The sequence below is a fragment of the Patagioenas fasciata genome, chromosome 1, assembly GCF_037038585.1.
Source record: "Patagioenas fasciata isolate bPatFas1 chromosome 1, bPatFas1.hap1, whole genome shotgun sequence".
NCBI classification, from domain to species: Eukaryota; Metazoa; Chordata; class Aves; order Columbiformes; family Columbidae; genus Patagioenas; species Patagioenas fasciata.
In genome coordinates, this window is record NC_092520.1 from 200984028 (window position 1) to 201004723 (window position 20696).

The 20696-nt window shown below is 37.4% G+C and overlaps 1 protein-coding gene across 5 annotated transcripts in view; it reads left to right on the plus strand.

Annotated features, from left to right (window-relative positions):
- The window catches only part of SRPK2 (SRSF protein kinase 2), a 140382-nt gene that overhangs the window by 88234 nt on the left and 31452 nt on the right, over window positions 1-20696 (plus strand). For all 5 annotated transcript variants that reach the window (XM_065838110.2, XM_065838075.2, XM_065838084.2 and 2 more), the window contains 5 exons: window positions 3135-3286; window positions 9795-9903; window positions 10447-10534; window positions 10753-10840; window positions 16401-16507. In XM_065838110.2, coding sequence (XP_065694182.1) covers window positions 3135-3286; window positions 9795-9903; window positions 10447-10534; window positions 10753-10840; window positions 16401-16507 — 544 coding nt within the window. The remainder of the gene's footprint in view (window positions 1-3134; window positions 3287-9794; window positions 9904-10446; window positions 10535-10752; window positions 10841-16400; window positions 16508-20696) is intronic.

Sequence of the window (20696 nt, forward strand, 5' to 3'; positions counted from 1 at the left end):
GAATCCCAAACCGGAGCAAAATAAAGGGCAAGATAAGCCAATAATGCAGAATTAGCAGTCAGACTGGTGTAACTCAGCAGCATTTTATGCCTTCACCCTTCTTCATGTACTAATACTTGCATATAAAAGGTGTAAGGAAAGCTAAAAGGGCAAATCAAAGATCTTCTCCTGTTTAAGTCAGAGTTTTGTTATTTGCAGATAAAATTATAAATAACTCCAGAAGGAAATAAAATAATACCTTTCCTTCCTTTGTGGTCCCCACAAAGGACAGTGAAATAACACTCCTGAATACCATATCCAACTAGAACTGGAGACAGGAAAAAAATAACCCTGTTCAAAATCAAAAATAGTAGCTTGAGAGAGACTTAGAAGCAGCTCTATTTTCTTTATTTCCCTAGGAATAAATTTAAATATTGGCTTTTTTGAAATCTGGGTTGTATACTTTCCTACCTCTCTTGGAGGGAGATTCTTGATATTCCTTGATGTTTATTCCAAAACGAGTACCAAAATGTATGAATCTCAATTCCAGAAATCCTTTCAATTCTCTTTAAAGTATTATCTTTAGCATGTGAAGAAATAGAGCAAATAGTTGTTATTTTAAAAGACCAAATTGGCACAACTTTACTGGGTTTTTGAACTTATGGCCCCTGTACCTGCACATCACCCTAACTTACCTTAGGTTTTGCTATATTTGTACCATCTTATGTAACCAAAATAATAACGTGGAAACTAGTGGTCCTAATTAAATAAAATGGTGGTACTGTCCAAAAGGAGGCCAAGCGCTAAGGGATGTGCCTGTGTTACCTGGCACACTGCCTTCAGACCTATTGATGAAGTGCAGGCTGTTTTACTGTGCTTTATTTTTCTTGCTCATCATTAGCATTACTGATTTTCTGAGCATTCATAGTTCTTGATCTGTGCATCCCAAATGGTCTCGTGCTCAGCAGGGGTTTCAGGGTTTGCCGTGTAGATCCTTACACTGATTTATTTTATTAAAGCTTTCTGCCAACATCAGAGCCGGCGTGGGGCCGTCAGCTGGCTGGCACCATGAACTGAGCTACTGGAGAGCCATAAATCCAATGTGTAGTAAGATTAACTGCTCAGAGAATGTGCTGTACCTTCCATTCACTGTATCGGTTTGCTCTCTTTGTAGTGTACAATATAGAGATATCTGTTGGGAGCAAAAGAGGAAAGATAAAGGCAAAAAAAAAGCATAACTTATGTAAGTAGGAGCATGTGGAAATATACAGAATCACAGTATCATTTCGGTTGGAAGACACCCTCAGGATCATCAAGTCCAACTATAATCTAACTCTAGCACTAAACCATGTCCCTAAGAACCTCCTCTATGTGCCTTTAAACCCCCTCCAGGGATGGTAACTCCACCACTGCCCTGATAAGCCTGACAACCCTTTCTGTGAATAATTTTTTCCTAACAACATTTATCCAACAAACAATCCCTTCTCTCTGTTATATTCTGTCCTAAGCGCTATGTGGTTAAAAAATTACATATATGTATTTATTCAATTAGATTTCTCATAATAACTTAAATAATTGATAAAGTAGTTCAAAATATTCCTTTTAAGATCTGACCATTTACTGAATGACTAGAAGAATGTTATTATCTGGAAGGGGTAGCAGGCAGATAAATTTGGTATGTGTGCAGTTTCAGTGATGTCCTTTAAAGCAGAGGAGCAGCTGCTGTGCAGGCAGCGCCTGTTGCCAGTGGAATGTATTTCTGACCAACTGCGTGCTCCTCAACTCCAAATGCTCTGTCTGTCTGGAACAATTGCAGTGTGGAAAAAGAAAAAGTGGTGGAGGCATTTGTAAGGAGGAGGACTATAGGAATAGGATAAATATAAATATAGTTTTTACTCATAATCAAGGCAGTATTTGAATCTGCATTTTAGGAGCTGAAAAATTAGCAGATTACAAATTTGTATTTTTTTATTGTATGAATCACAAAATACTGTTAATGTGGTGTTTTTCACATGTCTTAGATTTGAAGTAGATATAAATGCAAATTATAGCAGCTTTTGGTGGTGCAAATGGTTTAAGTTACTTTGCAAATGTATTTTGCAAATATATTATTTGGCAAGTATACATTTTTTATTTCTACAAGTATGAATATAAAAAAGAACTATGTTTGGAGAAGGCTCTCTTAATTGTTTAACAAACAGATACGCTTCAAACCTGGATTTTGGTTTTTAAGTGTATTGAAAATACTCAGAATTTTGAAATGTAATTTGGAGGTGTTCAGAAATACCAGGTACAGCCTTTCTCAGACTAGGGTATAAAACTTCTTTTTCCTCCTAAACTGGAGATGCAAGACAATCAGAAAAACATCTCTTAATTGGCAGTGGTGTTGGGATTTGGTGGTTTTGTTTGTGTGTGATTTGTGGTTGTTCGTTTTGTTTTGTTGTGTTTTGTTTTTTTGTTCGGTTGGTTGTTGTTGTTGGTTTGGTTTTTTTGTTTGTTTGTTTTGTGGAGTTTTTTTGTTGGTTGTTTTTTTTTTTCCCAGTTAGTGCATATAGAGGCATGCTGTGTGTGTTCTGGGACTGCATCATAGGCTACCTAGGAAGTTTAATTTTTCTCTTTTCCTAATAGCTGTTTTCAGTATTTTCTATATTGATACAGCTTTCCATAGTCTTGGTAGGAGCTACAAATGATAAGTGGATTAAGTCATCTGCTGCGGGCCAGTGTTGCTAGAAGAGTGTTTCTTGCTGTGTGTTAATGAGACCTTTCTTCCTTCAGCTAGCAGGCAGCTGCTTTCAAATAACTTGATATTCTCTGAAAAATATTTCTTCCCAGTCATACTCAAGAAGATACTTCTAACATCTCATTTACTTATCAGAAAGTCTAGGAGCTTTTCCTCATCTGTTTGTATACTTCATATAGCTTTTACAAGCTGTTCCAGTGAGTAAGTCAAGTCCAAATTCACTTGAGACCTGCTTTTGGTCTGGCCAGGTGCATCTCTGTCCGTGCCTCCCTGGGGTCCCCAGGTGGTCTGGAAGATGACAGTGAGAATATAAGTGAGACGCACTCTACTTCTTCATTTCCTGATATGTTTTTCCTCCCCTCCGAAGGTCTGAGTTTCCCAGTATTACTAAATGCGCTCTCTCTTTCATTTTCAGGCCAGAGCCTCAACAGAAAGCTCCTTCTGCACCTCCACCTCCGCCCCCGCCCCCACCTCCGCCCCTGCCGGAGCCGACCCCGCCAGAGCCAGAGGAGGAGATTTTAGGGTCCGACGATGAGGAGCAAGAGGATCCCGCAGATTACTGTAAAGGTGTGTGCAGTTCAGCACTGCCAATGAGGGTGAACGTTGCTGTGCAAGTCTGAAGTCTGGTTCTTGGGAGGTTTTTAAAGACCTGATCTTTAATTACAGAATTTATTTATACAAGAATTATGAACTGCTCGTTTCAGGTCCAGATGCATAGTTGTCTTCAGCTTTATTTTTGCACTTAGCCATAGCTTATGTATACATTTTGCAATAAATATACAGATATTGTATCCCTGTTTTCTTCCTGATGTCCTGGTTATAAGAACAAAGAAACTTTTTGTGATTGATGTTAGTTGTAAGAGAAACAAAAAACTTCCAAAACAAACCAAACAAGCCCTCCCACACTCCAAAAGGTTCTAAAATACCTTGATGCCTTTGACAACGTCAACTGTATTTATTTTTTAATCTGTATCTTTTTCTCCTTTCCTTTTCTCACCTGCACCAGCCCAAGGTGTTATATGCTTCTTTTTTGCATTTTGTCTTTCGTAGCCCTCAGCATTGTTTGAGGCTCTCTACATCTTTGTTTTAGCTCTTGATTTCCTTTATTTTTGTGATTATTGATATTAATTTTTAAAATATCATTAAATGCATAAAAACACGTGACTGCAGTACAACGGTATCAATACCTAAGTTTGTTTTAATGTCACTGCTAAAGTTCTGAATCTGATCCCATTAGGTTAAAACTTACACTGTACTTACATGAAAACTCATATACAACAGGTCTATCAACTTTGGATTATCTATCATAGTAGATTTCAAGGGTGTGAATTTTAGGAAATGTCGAAATTTTATCACTTCAGATTAATGTTTTTGAACAGCCTAAAAGCACTGTATCCACGGTGACTATATCTGGTATTCTGTATTCCTTATATCAAGAAACAGTTTCTGTGTCAAATATGATGGTGTTGTAAAATCAGAAGTTTCTGTGTAAGCCTGGAGATGTGCTTTTTTAAGAATTCTTTCAGCCTGGAATGAGTTGGTTTGCATTTTCAGATTTAACAATTGAAAGTGACTATTTCATTTTGGTGTAAGAAGTTTTGTTAATATGTGATATTTGAAATGTTTAAGTGGCTTACAGATACCAGCAGTGAAAACCAAACAGTAAACTCGAACTAAATGTTGAAGTCTGCAGCAAAGAAAAACATGTCACTAAAGCATGTTTGTATTTTCTTAAAACTGTTTGTTACAACACATTCGTTTCTTAAGATAACTCTTTTGGTATCTGTAACATCTTCCATCAGTGAGTAAGGATTTGTTGTTTAAACATCTGTTTACTTGTAAACATCTGTATTTCCTTGAGGGTAAGCATTTCAAGGCCCTCACTTAATTCTTCCCTAAAGTAAGGGCTGCATTTAATTTTAAATAATCCATTGTTGTCTGTTCCAGTATCTCTACCAAAATGTCACCATCTGGAGAAGCTAGATCAGAAAACACACAAAAAATAGTCTAAGTTTATAGCCTGCTTCTTAAGTTACCTGTGTAACTAGAGTCTCTGTGACTATAGCAGGTCAGTAGTAAGATCTGTATGCTTTTAAAAGTAACTACATGTTACGCTAAGAATACTTGCAGGTTTCCTGAAAAATCAAAGGGAACTTCTGTTCTTCTCAGCTCTTGTGGTCTTGAAGCTCTGAATCGATGGAAGTGTATAAAAGATGGTTCAAGCTTTGGTTCATTTACATGTCATCTCCCAGGATTTTTGAGTGAGGCACAGAGCATACTTCATCTGTTCTCAACCCCAATCTGAAATTTCATAGGAGGGCAGTTTTGATGAGGGAGTATATAATTAATTTTTAAAATTCATTCAACATTTTACCTGTTAATGGTGCTTCCCATTGCAAGGACATTTTTGTTGTTATTTTTATTATTTTTTTTATTTATTTTTGAGCATATGTGGCTATGTGCTGGGCTCACATCTTCACTACATTACATGGTGGTTAATAAAAAGTCATAATAGTATTATTAATCAGGAAATAGGATTAGTTTGAATTAACACCTGATGTGAAAGAGACAATCGGAGCCGTCAGTGTGAAGCAGCCTGACCTCTGTTCCCTGGGGGCTTCCTCCAGGGCCTGTTCATGGCTGTGAAATGACTTCACTTGGTGTCTCTGGATTTACATTCAGTTCTCTCCAAATCTGTATTTGTTTAAGGAATGGAGATACACAAAGTTCAACAACGTGATTTTTTGAGGGGTACTTAGACAACAAAGCTATTTTTTTCTTCTTTTCTGAAAAGCCTTAAAACACTTGGAGATTTTTTTCAAGAGCCTGTTGTGTCATGGATATAATTGGAATTCTTTGCTTCTCTGATCATCTTCTTTGCCCTCTGGAGATGTCTCCCATTCATCCCGTTCACAAAGAGAATAATTCCCTATACAAACATAGAACTAGCCAGCTACAATTACTAATACATTCAGGAGATATTTAGGAATAATGATCTCATTTTTCTGACCCTCTTTCTTGAGTGCATGGAGCTAGCTGGCTGAGAGAGACCTTTTCTCTGTGTGTGATGCAGTGAACAGCACAACAGGTTTTTTTTTTTTTTTTGTTACATTGTCAGCAGTGCCACTTATACATTGTATATTTTGAAATACCGGTATTGTTTTTCCAAAAGTACATAACTTTTCTCAACCAGCTAATTTTGCAAGGATGCTTTCTTCTTACTACTATTTAGAAATTCTTTCTGTATTGTGAAGAACTTAAGTAATTACATGAATCATGTAACTACATCAGTTTTTAAAATGCATTTAACTAAGCGTGTTGTTACCCAGTTGTCCACAACCTGTAAATGAGTATGTTGCCGACATGAATCATTGGAGAGTAATGTGTACAGGAATGGTAACTGATCGTTTCCAAAGTTGCTTCTGTTGTGGCTTAGGACAGTAGAAAGTACCTTCTGAGGTATAGATACTCAGAGAATGTGCAACCACTGTTGCTATTTGTAACATATGCTGGTGTATTGCTATAATTAGTTATGACGGTGCTGTAGGGACCAAAATAAGATGGCTTTTACATATATAGTATTGTTATTCTTGCAGTATGTAGATATTACTAAAATAACTTCTCAACCTCCAGTTTATTAACTTGACTTCAGTGTCTTTGGCTGATTTCCTCTGTAGAGTGTTCTCTTTCCTGTCTGTGAGTGGAAGAAACTATCTGAAGGTTTTGATTATTTTTGACCCTTTGAAGCACAAGTATGCCAAAAGCTGCCTGCAGAGAGGCAGACTTAGAAGTCACTTCTTTACCTAAACTATTGTGAGCAACATATGTTTACTTCTCTTTAAATTTTTCGTCTTTGAATGTTATGCTGTTAACGTGTCAAAAAAGCAAATATTCTGTTTAGTGCAAAAAAAATGACTTCTGGACATTGTTTTATATGTTTGAAGGCCCGCTTGTATCTTTCTGGCAGTGCAAAAGGCTGCACAAATTATGAGTGTTTTCATATATATCTGGAGCCATGTAACTGCTAAGGAAAGATTTAATAGCACTAGATACTTAGGAAAATTGTAAAACATTCCAGAAATTTTTGTACTGTTGAATTTTAAAATCTGTTTTGCAAATCATAGGGAGGTGTTCAAAGTAGGTGTTAAGTATTTTTCTATTTTTCTGATTACATTTGTTTGCAAAATTAGTAATGATTATACAGAGAATGAAGTTTCATACTTCTCTCTGTTTTCATGCAATGGTACATGCAAGACAAAAATAAGAAGAAATGATGCTATGCTAGTGAATTATGTGCAAGTGTTTTACATAATTTTTGCTTTCAGGTCAGCAAACTTGAGTCATTTCACAAATGCAAACCTTTTCAGTAATGGAAAGGTAAAGTTGCTGTATGTTCTCTTAATGTGATGTGTTCCAGTCACATCTATCACATCATCATCCTGGACAGAGTTTTATGGAAAGAATTAACCAGAGAGTAATAATTTTTTTTGGTTGTTTTTTTTTTTTTTTAATCAGTCAATACCCATCTTAAAATGATCATATTTATTCAGATGTTTAAATATTTTCATCAGCTGTTACTGCAAGGATAGTTTATAGAAAAAAAAAAATTTGTTTTTAATGTTTCTATCAGTATGTATTTGTAAATATGAGTTTATTCAGCAAAATTTCTGTAATAATGAAGCTGCAATAGACTTGTGCTTCATATGTGACTGATACTGTCTCTTTTTGCAAATGAAACAGACAGCATAATAGTCAACACTTACTCTAAGTCAGTCAGTGTCCCCCTACCTTTCCTGGAGTGTAAATCCTATCAGGTGTTCCAAAACCGATCTGTTTTTCCTTTGAAAAGTAAGGAGTTCCCTCTGGTGATGTTGCACGTTGTTGCTGAGGCTGACACGATTCAGCAGTGGAAACGAGGGGAGCTTTTTAGGGTGGTAGGTGGGTTGTCCTGGCAGCTTGTCATGAACATTCCCTTCCCTGTGATGGAGGGGAGGGCAGGTCTCCCCCAAGCAGGGTCTTGGCCTGGCTCCATGTGTCTCAGTCCTGTAATGCCTTGTACAGCTTCTGAACCAGGGCCTTCTTTTTCTTTTGCTCTTTTTAATCTGAAAACATTGGTGTCTGCATACCCAATGATTTGTGAAATTAAATATTGCGTGTGATAGTCAGGATACAGTTTTCACTGGTTAAAAGTTTAAAGATTGTTCTTGTATCTGGGTCTTCATAGATTTGTGCAAAACTTTTGTGGAAAAGGTGAAACTTGGACGCCTTCCTGCGAGGCTGGGGAAGCAGAGACTGAGCTCCGTGTGTCTGTCTGTGCAGCTCAGACTTGTTGGTGTGCCCAGTGAACACAGACTCATTTCTCGACACTGCAGTGGTGTAAATCGGGACACGGAGGGTGTGTGAAGCCAGTGCTGCATAACCAGGACTTGTGCTGCCCATCTGAAGTTGTCTGTCACTGTCGCTTGGTTCAGACTGGCCTGACCGTGGCGAATACTTGTGAATTTGGCTTCCCCAGTGCCCGGGTCCGAGCAGTTCCAGGCTCTGCCCGTGCAGCCTGAGCAGCTGCGGCTGTGTCCAATGCGTTGGATTTTGGTTGAGGCTGTGAGCAAACCAGCAAGTGCCTGCTAAGCTTGAACTTACACCTTAAAAATATTGAAGCTGTGTGTGTGCTTTTGGAGTTTCAGTTTAGACATACCGACATCTAAAGCAATACATTGGTTAAGCTTTATCATTACATTGAATAGGTGATCTTCATAGTTCTCTCATGTAATTGTGTTAAAATTATTAATCTGCTCTGGAAGCATTTGAGAAAAGCTCACAAATCTGTTAAAATTTCTGCTAAGGCAAAAGATGTTATTAGCAAAGAAATGATGCACATATATCCAGAATTGATGTTGCTGTTCCACAGATAAAAAGGAGGTAAGAGAGAAGTCCTGTTATAAATCCAAAGGAATTAAGTGATAAGTTCACATTGTTGTCTTAACTGGGCACCAGTTCTAACAAGACTTCCAGGGGATTTCAAGACAATTATAGCAATTTAGAGAAAATACTCTGAGGTTTTCCTTATTTTAAGTGGAATAGTCAATAACTGAGGATCCTGCCACAGGGGAGTGGGGCATGACATCGTGAAGGACGAGAAAGAGCAGAAGAGACAATTCCTTGATAGCTGCTTTGAGGCTGCTGCTGGTGGTGTACTGGAGGGTTTGCACAGTGCAGCTTTATTATTTATTTGCAAATTAGGCAAAATTGTGGATGTTATTATTACTTTATTAAGGTCTAAATAATAATCTTGTATGATCACTGTCTTCCCTGGTTTGACTGGGAGGAAGAATGCCTCTTAAAATACAAAGGAAGTAAAAAATTCATTATACCTCCTCACACCACCTAGAAACCTGAGCTGCAGCCTGCTCTGTCCTGTTGGCCTTTCTGCCTAATGGGACTTTTGAGGACCAGTGTAGTGGTGTGAGGACCCCAGACTTTGGTAATTAAAAAGCAGTTCAGACAAAGCCCATAGCTACCTGCTGTCTCTTCTTCCTCACTGTGAAAACCTCAGACATGACAAAAATGCGTTGCTGCTGTGGGCCAGGAGCTGAACAGAAGAGCATCAGTCGAGCCTGTGTAGTTCTTAAGGTTTTCTCAAGAAGTATTTTCTTGCTGCTTTTATTACTAGAAAGCAAATGGGAATTAAAACAATCTCTGTTGAGATCCTGCAATCATCGAAAATATGTTGACTGGAGAAGCTTCACATAAGATAAAGAAATAATGTAGATCTTTCCTGTACTCTCTGAAGTGGAAGATAAGCCTGGGGAAATAGCAGATGGTAGTATTACCACAGATAAAAGCCATAAGAGAGAAGGGTGAATAAACTCTACAGTAGTTACAGGACATGAGTGTTTTCCCTCCAGGCCAAGTAAGACAGAATTTTTAACATTGGAGTAAAATTTGCTTTAGATTTCCTATTTATAGTACAGGACAATTTGAAGAGGAAAATTTATACTATAAGAATTACTTGCAAACTTGGGAATTATTGTTTGTTTGCTGAATGTTCTTTTTCTACTTGATTTTTTTATGAAAGGAGGCTATCATCCAGTGAAAATTGGTGATCTTTTCAATGGCCGGTATCATGTTATTAGAAAGTTAGGATGGGGACACTTCTCTACGGTCTGGCTATGCTGGGATATGCAGTAAGAAAACCATTTATTTCCATTCTCTTTTTTTTAATATGTTGTTTTGTTTGCAGTAACTTTTGTTACACATGCATGATAAAGTTATGTAAATGTTTGCTATCTTTTTATGTGGAAAGATATCTGCAGCGTTTTTTTGCTCCTGGCTAAGGGCGTAGTTTACAAAAGCTCTCAGAACTAAGTGTAAATCTGTTTTCTTTGACAAATTAGCTTTGCTTATTGAATTTGCATGTTGTCTTGAACATATGAGAGTGAACTCATGTTTTTATTTCTGTTGTGTCTTTAATGAAGAAATATAATTATACCTTGACTGAATGATAAAACATGTAACCAGGTTCCTCTTTAAAAGACATTAGCATCATGGAGACAAAATATTCAATAAATCAGGCTGTTAACTGTTAAAAGTTGATTTTAAGTGTAATTTAAGTGTTTTCTGTCAGAATACATTAGGTTATGAAATGTTCTATTTAAAATGTACCAACCTGCAAAGTAAGCCTGTTTTAGCTCAGAGCATGTGTTGAAAATGTTTCTGTTCTTTTCAAGGGGGAAAAGGTTTGTTGCAATGAAGGTTGTAAAAAGTGCCCAGCATTATACAGAGACAGCCTTGGATGAAATAAAGTTGCTCAAATGTGTAAGTATCACTCATGCAAAACAGTGCTCAATACCAATAATAATAGTAATAATTAAACTTCTCTTTTTTTTTTTCTATTATAGAGAGCTGGCTTATTATGTGTAACCATGATGTCTGAAGCTCCAAAATATTGTTTAGCTTCATGTGGAAAGCTAACTAATTAGTATTTTAAAGTGATTTTTTTTCCTAAAATGTCAATCTTTACATTCATTGTTTAGGTTCGTGAAAGTGACCCTAATGATCCCAACAAGGATATGGTTGTACAGCTAATTGATGACTTCAAAATTTCTGGAATGAATGGAATTCGTATCCTTTTGAAAACATGGCATCTTCATTAAAAATGACCTACTAAGATAAGTAAGCATTTAGTTCTGGCTTTTTTTCTGGTTAGTCTTACTTTAAATCAGTAACGTAGAAACACCAGAATAAATGTAGATGCAAAGAGCAGTCCAGCGTGTACTGGAGTGAAAGTAGCTTAGCTTTTCTAAACACAATGCAAAAAACCAAAACAAACCCAACATCACCACCACCAAAACAAACCCCCAAACAAAACCAAAACCCAGAAAACTGTTATGAATCCTGTTGTGGTCTGCTAGAACTAGAGATAGTTAGTTTACTTAGGAACTGGAGTTTTACTGAATCATTTGTAATAACCAAGGCTTACAGGAAGTATGTTTTGCTCTGGACTATTAAAGAGAAAGAAAGTGTCAGTGTCATGAAGAAGCTGGTTTCTGATTTGTTGTGGGAAGTGTGAGGTTATGGAAGTTCTTCTCTTGTTTACATGATCCTCTTTTGGCCGGGTATTAACCTCTTTTTTGGTGAAGGTTTTAAAGCTTTACCTTTGAGTGCTGCCCTTAAAAACAAACAAAAAAATGAAACAGGGAGAGAGACAAAGTAAAATATGAATGAATATTGTTCTCTGAATGTTGTTCTCAAGCAAAATTTTGGGTCTGTGAGTATATTTGATTTTACAAGTTGAGCTAAAATGAGTTATCCTTGCTAATTAGATTTTTTTAGCAGCTTACTCTATTACTATGCTTTCATTTACTCTTACAACTGGTATTGATGTGTGTGCTCGTTGTGATTGGAGCCCTAATAGCAGATCTCCTTGTTCGTGGTGTCGTACTACCAGACAGAGAGTTAAGCTCTGGAGAGCTGAACACTAAGTTGCTGTTGGCGATGTGGCCTCAGTGTTGAGCAGCTCATGTTAACATGCCCTTCACAGACTCTGATCCTCCAGGAGAGCAGACGAGGAGCTGACTGTGGGTAAATCTGAATGCCCACTACGCAGCGTGCTTTCAGGGAGAAGCGTGCAAGCCATTTTCATCCCATCCATTTGCCTCTTGACATTGGTTATGAAACCTTTGGGTTTGTGATAAGTGAGAATGCGAGTGTGAGGACAAATATTTTCAGTAACAGAACGACATCTTAACAGCTTTCTCTTTGTCCCGTTTTGATTTGTTTCCTGTTGCTTCGGTGGTCAGCTACCATGGTAAAAAGCTGCTTGAATGTAGGTGAAGTTACCATAGCCTGCTTTTTTTCTTGGTTTTATCATAAAATTGAAATGAATTTCCACCTGAATATAAATGGTTTGTGATCAAGGAAATTGCTTAACACAGTGAAGCAAAGAACCCTGTTAAGGGTTTATTGGTGCTCCTGTTGTGCTGCAAAAAAATAAGTTTTACTTTATGAGCTGAGCTGCTTGTTAAGTATTTTGTAAATCTCTATTGTCTAAGTGTGTTCACCAAAAAATAACGTGACCAAAGCACTTCACGTCTTCAGCTGACAGCTGTACAATTGAAGAATAATTAAAACTATTTTTAGAAATCAGAAATTTTGACTTACTGTTTTCATTGTGAAACGCTGATATGAAATAGGGAATATGAAAATGCATTCATAACTATGCACAGAAATAACTCTTGCCTGTTTAACAGAGCAGTTTCCCAGTAACGTTCTTAAATTATTGCAAAGATTTACGTATATTTAAACATCTCTATTAAAGGTGAAAGCCATTTTGAAGCGCAAAGAGTAAATTTTGATAGTGATAATATTTTCAGAGCATATTCAAACTTTATCTATTCGAAATACAGCACTTAAGTTGACAAAGCCAAAATACACCATGTACTAGTGAAAAATAAGGGTTCAGCTAGCTTTGTATTGGGAGATTAAAACTGGACAGCTGATATTGATTTATTCCAGCTTTACCTTCATGTTGAACTCTGCCAGTACAGAGTTGTTTTATGTGGAAGGCGAATGTTCCAGCCTTACTGGAAGTGCAGTTTTCAGAAAGGTGCAGTAGTCAGGATGGGCTGATGCTGGACTTAAATTTAAATTACAGCTGAAAGTCTGTCAAAGTCCTAACCACCAGTGAGAATACGCTATCAGGTATCTTATGCTTTGAGTTTTCTTGTGAACAGGTTGTGCATCCTAATTTGCATGGCTTGTTTGAGCAGTGTCTGGTTGCATTGATTATTTTATCAACTCCTTTTTATCTTCTAGAACAAAATAATCTTTGGTGCAGATTTTGGGAGGGAGCAGGTAACTGATTTTAACGTTTTGCTGCTATTTGTTTCTGTTTTAAAAATGCCATGTTAGTGCTACGTTAGTGTTACTGAGTTTAACAGGCTGAGAGAAACACAGTAATTTGAGAGTTTTTCCATGCTCTGCTGTTTTCAGCTTCCTTTGGACAAGTCACTAAATATCTGTTCCTTGACTGGAAATTAAAACAACATATGCTTCATAGAGGCTTGCTTATTGGTTATGGAATACATTCTAAAGTTAAAGCAAGACAGAAGAGGGGTGGGTGAATCCTCTGGATGTCTTAATATCACAAAATGTCATGGAGCTTCCGAACAGAAACTTGACAAGAACCGTGTAGCAAAGAGCTGGGAATGTGCAGAGTCGTTGGCCTGCACTACGTGTCTGAAAACGGTATTCTTTCTCCTAAGAGCTGTAATAAATGTGTATATACACAAGGGTTTTAACATTGTGTGTTACGCCACACTAGACTGACCATTTTTGACTACTTCTACATTTTTAAAAGCATGCAATTATGATTTTTTTCGGGAAATAACAGAATACCCGAACTTGAGCACTTTGGTGTTTTCAGTAAGTGTAGATTATGTTTATCTGCACTCGATATTTATAAGAGCCTTAATACATGTTTATTTGAATGCAGCATTTTTAGTAAAAGATTCAGATAAGCACATAATGAAACAAGTGTTTGGAAAGACAAGTAAAAAAATAAAGAAGGAAACATTCCTGACACAATCAAACATTATAATGATTGTAATAAATTTATCTCCGAAGAATATACAGCATTAATTAAATACCATAGAGCCTAAATGCTGCCAATCCAGAAGCAACTGAGATACATCCAGAAGTTGGTACCAGAGCCTTGTTTCATTTAGCTTAACTAGTCCTTAACCTTCATCAGATTTCTAAATGCTCCTGTAATGTGTGTTTGTAGATAGTTATAGGTAGGATTTTAGTCAAGACAAACAGTTTTAAGTACTGAAGTCTGTCAGCTGATTAATGTTATGTTTGCTCTCACTTTTGCTTCACCGCTCAGTTTCCCCCTTTCAGACATTTCCCAAACTGTTTTGAAGAATGTTTCCTGTTGTGTCTGCTGGGTGGGCTTCAGGTTTAGTTTTGCTGGAGGACTTTTTGTTCGTGCTTGGCTGTGAGGATGTTGGTCCTGTAGGAAGATCCTGAGGCTTGCAAGGCTGGTTTCCTAATAGTTAATGCACAGCTTTACCCAAACATTTTGTTGTGGGCAGTCTGGCTTACAGGTAGTTTCTCAGGTCAGGATAGTAAATAAGGCAATAGTCCCGTTTTCACGTACCTACTCCAAACACTGAGCTTCCTGTATGTCTTCTCCCCATCCCAGTTGCCCCCCCAGTACTGAGCAGGCTTAGAGTTTCTCCAAGTCCTCCCTGCAAAACGTTGCAATCTTTTTTTCAGGTAGACATTGCTTCTCTTTCTTTTGGCCTTCCCTGTCTTTGCCTCTGCCATTCCTCCTTGCGCTGCTTTCTCGGTGCTCTCCCCTTCCTTGCTTCTCAGCTATTCTGGTTACTGGCAAGGCTTAACGCTCCTGTAAGTGCAAGGAATGGCAGGAATGTGAATCAGAGAGTCTGCAGCAGCAGTGGTCTGAAGAACTGTGGGCGGGTGTCCTAAATTCCTTTTCTGAGTGCTGCAGTGTCTTGCCTTTCTGCAATCTGTGTTGCTGTAACGTTGCAATTTCACTGCGTGGGCTCAGTTAATAAGCCCTGCAGAGCTAATGTGCTCTGCTCATCCTTTTTGATGGCTGCGTGCTTTACTAGTGACTTCTGTTCGTTGGATGCTTGCGTGGTACAGTAACCAAGACTATTTTCTCTTCTGAATGGAACAGAATTTTATAACATTCTGAGTAGACTTGATTGATATGGTTGGGAAATGACTGTTCACTGTCTCCTTTGATACAGGAATTAAGGAACATGAAGTGAGATTGAACAGGTAGCAACAATCAAAATGTTATGGTTCTTCACAGTGTGCTTTCGACCAGTCTTGAGACCTTTTGAATTTGACCAGTCTTGAGACTGTTTAACTTTGGTCTAACTCCAGTCTAGGGGAGGTAATTTTAAAACTTCGGTTAGTTTTCTGCATATAGACATGTACTTGAGAAGAATGTGAATGGTAGACCCATGGACAAAGGTAAGTCTCATTTTGACACAAGACAGTGACTCTAAGATCATTGCCAAGGCTCTAGTTAATAAAACTTAGAGAAGCTGGGTAAGATTTCTCCCCTAACAGTGTAGTTCCCTATGAATGATCTCTGAAATACACAGACTGTCTAATTTAATCCACTGAGATTTTCCTGCAGTATCTGTCAATTAATTCATTTTCTGTTATTTGTATTTCATTATCCTTTGCAAGGTTATAGTATCATGTAGTTAAGATTTTAACATTCTTTCTGATTTCCAGGGACATTAAGGCTCATGTCTGAGGATTAATTCAATATAATCAAATTGTATAATTTCTTGTCAGAATGTTGTGGGTGGTAAAACTTACAATTAGCTTGAATATCTGAATATTTTCTCAATAGAAGGATAACCTACCCAGGTATATTAAGTGTAGAATCTCTAACTTAGAAAGCCTCTGAACCATAAATCACTGGAAGTTCCAACGTCTTGTTTTTTTCTAAATACTCTCCCTTTATCATCTACTGTAGGCTTCTCTTGGTGGCCAATAATAGATGCTGTGTAAAATTAAACTTTTTGGCATTGTGTTTTTTGCATGTTGCTTCTGAGTTCTGCATTGTTATTGCTTCTGAGTTCTTTGGTGATTACCAAACGGTAGGTGGTAACAGATCCATTCTGTTACTACTTTAGTCTTTGTTGGCAAGTGATTCTTAATTGAGCCTAATAAAAAAGATATTTATTATGGTTTATTTCCTAGAACACTGCTGTCACAGTCTATTGTTGTTAAAACCTTCTATTCATTTAATTTAAAATAGATTAGAAAGTAGAGATAATAGACTAAATCAATACTTTTAACTATTTCGAAGAAAGCAAAAATAAATTGGTTACTTTTTTACAATTACTTATTTCATTGTCCACCCTAATGCTATTGTTAATATTTAGAAGTAACTAACAAAATTTGCATAATTAATTTTTTAAATTTTAATTTGTTCTACATTTGGTCACTGGTTTTGTATGTGTTTATATATAACTGAAATGTAGTACCGAAGCATATACCATGTTTTCCTCATTTTAGGGGGAACTGTTTTCCCTCTAAACAGGGTGATGATTGCTATAGCCAGTACACAAACATTTGTGTTGGTCTCACCAACAATTTTATTTGGAAATTATCCTTAATTAAATCCCAGATGTCTGTATGGTCTTCGAAGTACTTGGACATCATCTCTTAAAATGGATAATCAAGTCCAATTATCAAGGCCTTCCCATCCGTTGTGTAAAAAGTATAATTCGACAGGTAAGATGTATTAATGTTTTCATTAGTTTTTTCCACCATTGATAACAGTTTGAAGCTTAGAATGATGATATTTCAGCTGAATTCTTACTAACGAATATGTAAGGTATGATCATTTTACTGGTAATCCCAGGGCAGAGTTGCCAGAGCATCTTTCTGGATAGCCTACATTTCTGAATGCTGGGTTGTTTGTTTGCATGTTTCTTTTTTATAAAGATTTCCCACTAATGAGGGAGTTTCTTGATCTGCTTTTGAAAATAAAAATTTGAAGCAATGAGTTTTTTTGTAGCTGTAAGGATATTCATATTCAATTGTAGTTTTGGTTGATGTGTCATGCTGTTTAATAAGATCTTCTGGAAAATAAAACATCAGAACAGTGGGTAATAATATATTATTATAAAACTGAACAAAAATTGTGTCTCTGAAGAACAAGTTCTCAAGGAAAAAACTGTTCTTCAAAAATTATTGTCTGTCTGTATTTAAGTTTTTATGGAGTCAGAGATGAAACTGTTCAAAACATTACACTGGGCATGTTCTTTCAAAATATATTCTTTAGCTACACTATGAAAATCAAATTGCTGAGAGATGATCTTAAGGAGAAGTAGTGTCTCAGCAGGAAAAAATCATCCCTGTCTCTGATTTTGTATGTGCTATTAACTGCGCATAGATTAATACCTACAGGTGATGAATAAAATATTGTGGTGCTTAGGTAACTTGTATTGCCTTTCATCAACATTACCTCTAATTTATTAATAAGTAACCTGTTAATGTAGTTACTTTCTTTGTTAGCATACAGTTGAAATTTTAGGTCCGTTAGTTTCTATATAAGTAGGTGGCTCAGATACCAGAAATGAGGAGCTGCAGTAAGGCCGTGCTCCAGCTGAACCGAGCTGCCTACCAAGAAATGGGAATCTGTGTATCAGTATTATCCGTGCATATAAATATCCACTGTTTCCAGTAAGTGTTGCCCCTTTTTTTTTTTTTTTTTTTTTTGTTTGGAATATTTTCACTTTGGTTGCAACATTGTCCTGGAGTTTAGCCAAAACCTGAGAAATTATGATGTAGTTTTTTGATACACTGGGTTTAGCCTCAGAGCCAGGTTTAGGAGCTCCCTGCTGCCATTCTATCTTACCTCAGTTACGCTGCCTGTTGGCAGAAACAGGCTGTGAGCCAGAGTGCTGAATGTGTCCAAGCTGAACACAAGCTCTATTTGGAAGGAAGATGAGAACTTCTGAACCCAGCTTCCCAGCATCTTTGCCAACAGGCTCCTGTAACCTAACAGAGGAGGAATTCCAGGTGGGATCTTCAGGGATGATGACCATAACCCAGTGAGAAAGTGGGGTCAGCAAGGACAGGGGCCTGAAGGACAGAATTAGGGTGAGGCTTTCTCTGATCATTGTGATTGGGAGACCTGACTCAAGTGGCATATATGAATGCATACAGCATGGGGAGCAAAGGGCAGGAGTTAGAAGTCCGTACAACCTCATTGTGATAGCAAAGGTGTGGTGGGATAGCTTAGATGCCTGGAGAGCAGCAGTAGCTTGATAAAGGCACTTGAGAAAGGATGGCCAGGGAAAAGGGATTGAGCTTTAATGTTTGAGTATTTGCTGTAGGATGGGGTCAGAGGGGAGACCAGCAAAGGTAACATTATGCTAGGTATGTGTCTGCTACAGGCTGCCGATTTCAGAAATAGATGAAAAACACCTTTGTTTGACAACTGGAATAAGCTGGGAGACTTTCAGCCATCTTGTTACCTGCTCTGATGAGGCACATGCAGTCAAGGCAATTTCTGGAGTGTGTTGAGGACCATTTTTCAGCATGGGGTGAGGTGTGCAGTTGGAGCTGCACTTTGCCAGACTGGTTATGAATAAGGAAGAACTAACTGAAAATGTGAAGGTTGATGACAGGCTTGGCACGAAGGGTCCTGGGAGACAAGCTGAACGTGAGTCAGTGGTGGATCCTGTGTTGCTGAAGCAAACCACGTAGCAGGCCTCATTAGCAAGGGTGTAGGCAGCAGAATGAGGACTCTGGTTTATTCCTTCAGGACTTTCTACAGTTTTGAACTCCCAACTGCAAGACTTGCTTGCTTGCTGAAGTGAGTCCAGGGAAAGGCCACGAAGAGGTTAAGGGAGCTGCAGCATATGGTGGATGAGGGGTCTTGGGAGAATTGATTTTTTTGTTTTTAAGAAGAAAAGGCTAATAAAGGGGGAAACTTTTGATCTCTTCAGCACAATGAGAGAAAATGGAACCAGACTTCTCTTGCAGATACACAGAGATGAGACAAGAAGCAATGTACATGAGTTACAAAATGAGAAATTCTGGTTACATATTAGGAAAAATTCTCTGTAGTGAGGGTGGTCAGGCACTGGAACAGGTTATCTGCAGTGTTAGGCGGTGTTATGGAGTCTTCCTCTTAGGAGATAGAAATGACCTGCGTAAAGGCTCTAAGCAGGCTGGCCTCATTTTGGCGTTAGATGCAACTTGGAAGCTGGTATACTTAGGGTGGGGGTTTGAATCACACAGTCATTCAAACTAAATTACTCTTTGAATGTAAGCAAAGGTAAAAATTTCAAGTAATGAAAACACTTGATACCTGAAAAAAGAGGAACGGATTAGTCCTGAAAGTTTAAAGATGTTTAACTTTTGTGAGGTTGGAATGAACTGTTTGGACTAGTGAGAGTGGCATTAACTGGTAAGACTTCCAGGTTGTTCCTCTCATAGAATGTAATACAGATCCTTATTCTTCTACTCAGACAAAACTTGTGCTACACATTTTAAAAACTTATTTATGAAACTTGAATATGAAACCATTCAATTATTGCACTGGTGTTACTGTAGAGCAAACAATTTTGTTTCAGAAAGTACTGTAACTCCATGCTACAGTTGAAAAAGAAATTTTAATGTTCTGATTGGGAAAATATATTTTCAATTTTTGAGTACTTTTGAGCGTTGGAACAACATTAGGTTTATTTTAAAATGCAGCTGAGAGTTGAGTTTCTTAATAAGAAATTTCGTTTTGTTTTCAAGCAGTTTGTTTTCCCCCTGGGGTAGACTTATGTGACTGTCATGCATGAGAAAACCTTGCGGAACTGAAAAAAGGACTGGTTGCTGCAGTTCCTTTCTTGCAGTGGAAATGACTGGAAGTGTCCATTTATTTAATTCTGGAATGCTTAGTTTGGGTTGTAAAATGTGTAGCATCAGTCTCTTTTGAAAGGTTCATTGTCTGAAATTGAGGCCGAAATGGGCATCGTGGGCCAATGGGAATTCTAACTGTTACTTTGATCTACAGTATAGTAAATAATCTGTTTAATGGGTCAATGCAGTGTGTCTCCTTGAATGAAAAAGAAAGAAAAAGAAGTTAATATTAATTAGAAACTGCAAATTACGAGTTTCTTTATGTGAAGCTGTGTGACATTTACAAGGGAAAAAATACAGCCTTCTGATTTAAATTTTTCATTGTGGTAACAGGATCTGTTTTAATTTTTCAGTCACAATACATTACCCAAGTAATTTTTTTTCCTTTTTCAGTGGACAGATAAATAAAAACTAGGAGTGTTTTCCCTATTCTCCATTATCTCAGAGCACGATGCAAAGCATGTCCCTGTAGTATATGTTTCCTTACTTGGTTAGTGATGTAATATACCACTATAATGCTTTCAGGATGAAGCAGTCTGATACATATTTTAAGACAGCTAACAACATTCTTTCTAATGATAAAGTTTTAGCAGAATGGTCTTTATAGTAAGTCATAGAACTAATTTGGATTCTGAAACATGTTCTATTTTCTATTATTTTCTTTGAAAAAAGACTCGTCAGACAAATTAAAGACAAAGCTGCCCCCCGACACTGTTACTTAAAGGGGGGAGAGGCTACCTTTTTGAAGTGGAAGATACCAAATCTACTTTAATGTTAATTCCACTTCTACGCATCACAGTGGAACAGATATTTTCCTTTCTGAATGTTGATGGCTTTCAGTGTACTCTGGAATATTTTTTTTCTTGGCCTCAGAATTACACGTATTCAGTGGTCTGCAGTGTAGTGGGGGAGAGAAGAGACAATTATAATCCATCTTTATGTTGCTGTTAGTGCCTCTTTTAATATTTGAAGTCACTTAACCACTAACTACCTTCCCAGTATAAACCAACCTTTCTTTAAGGTTTCTTACTTTGAGATGTACTGTATGTTCTTTCAG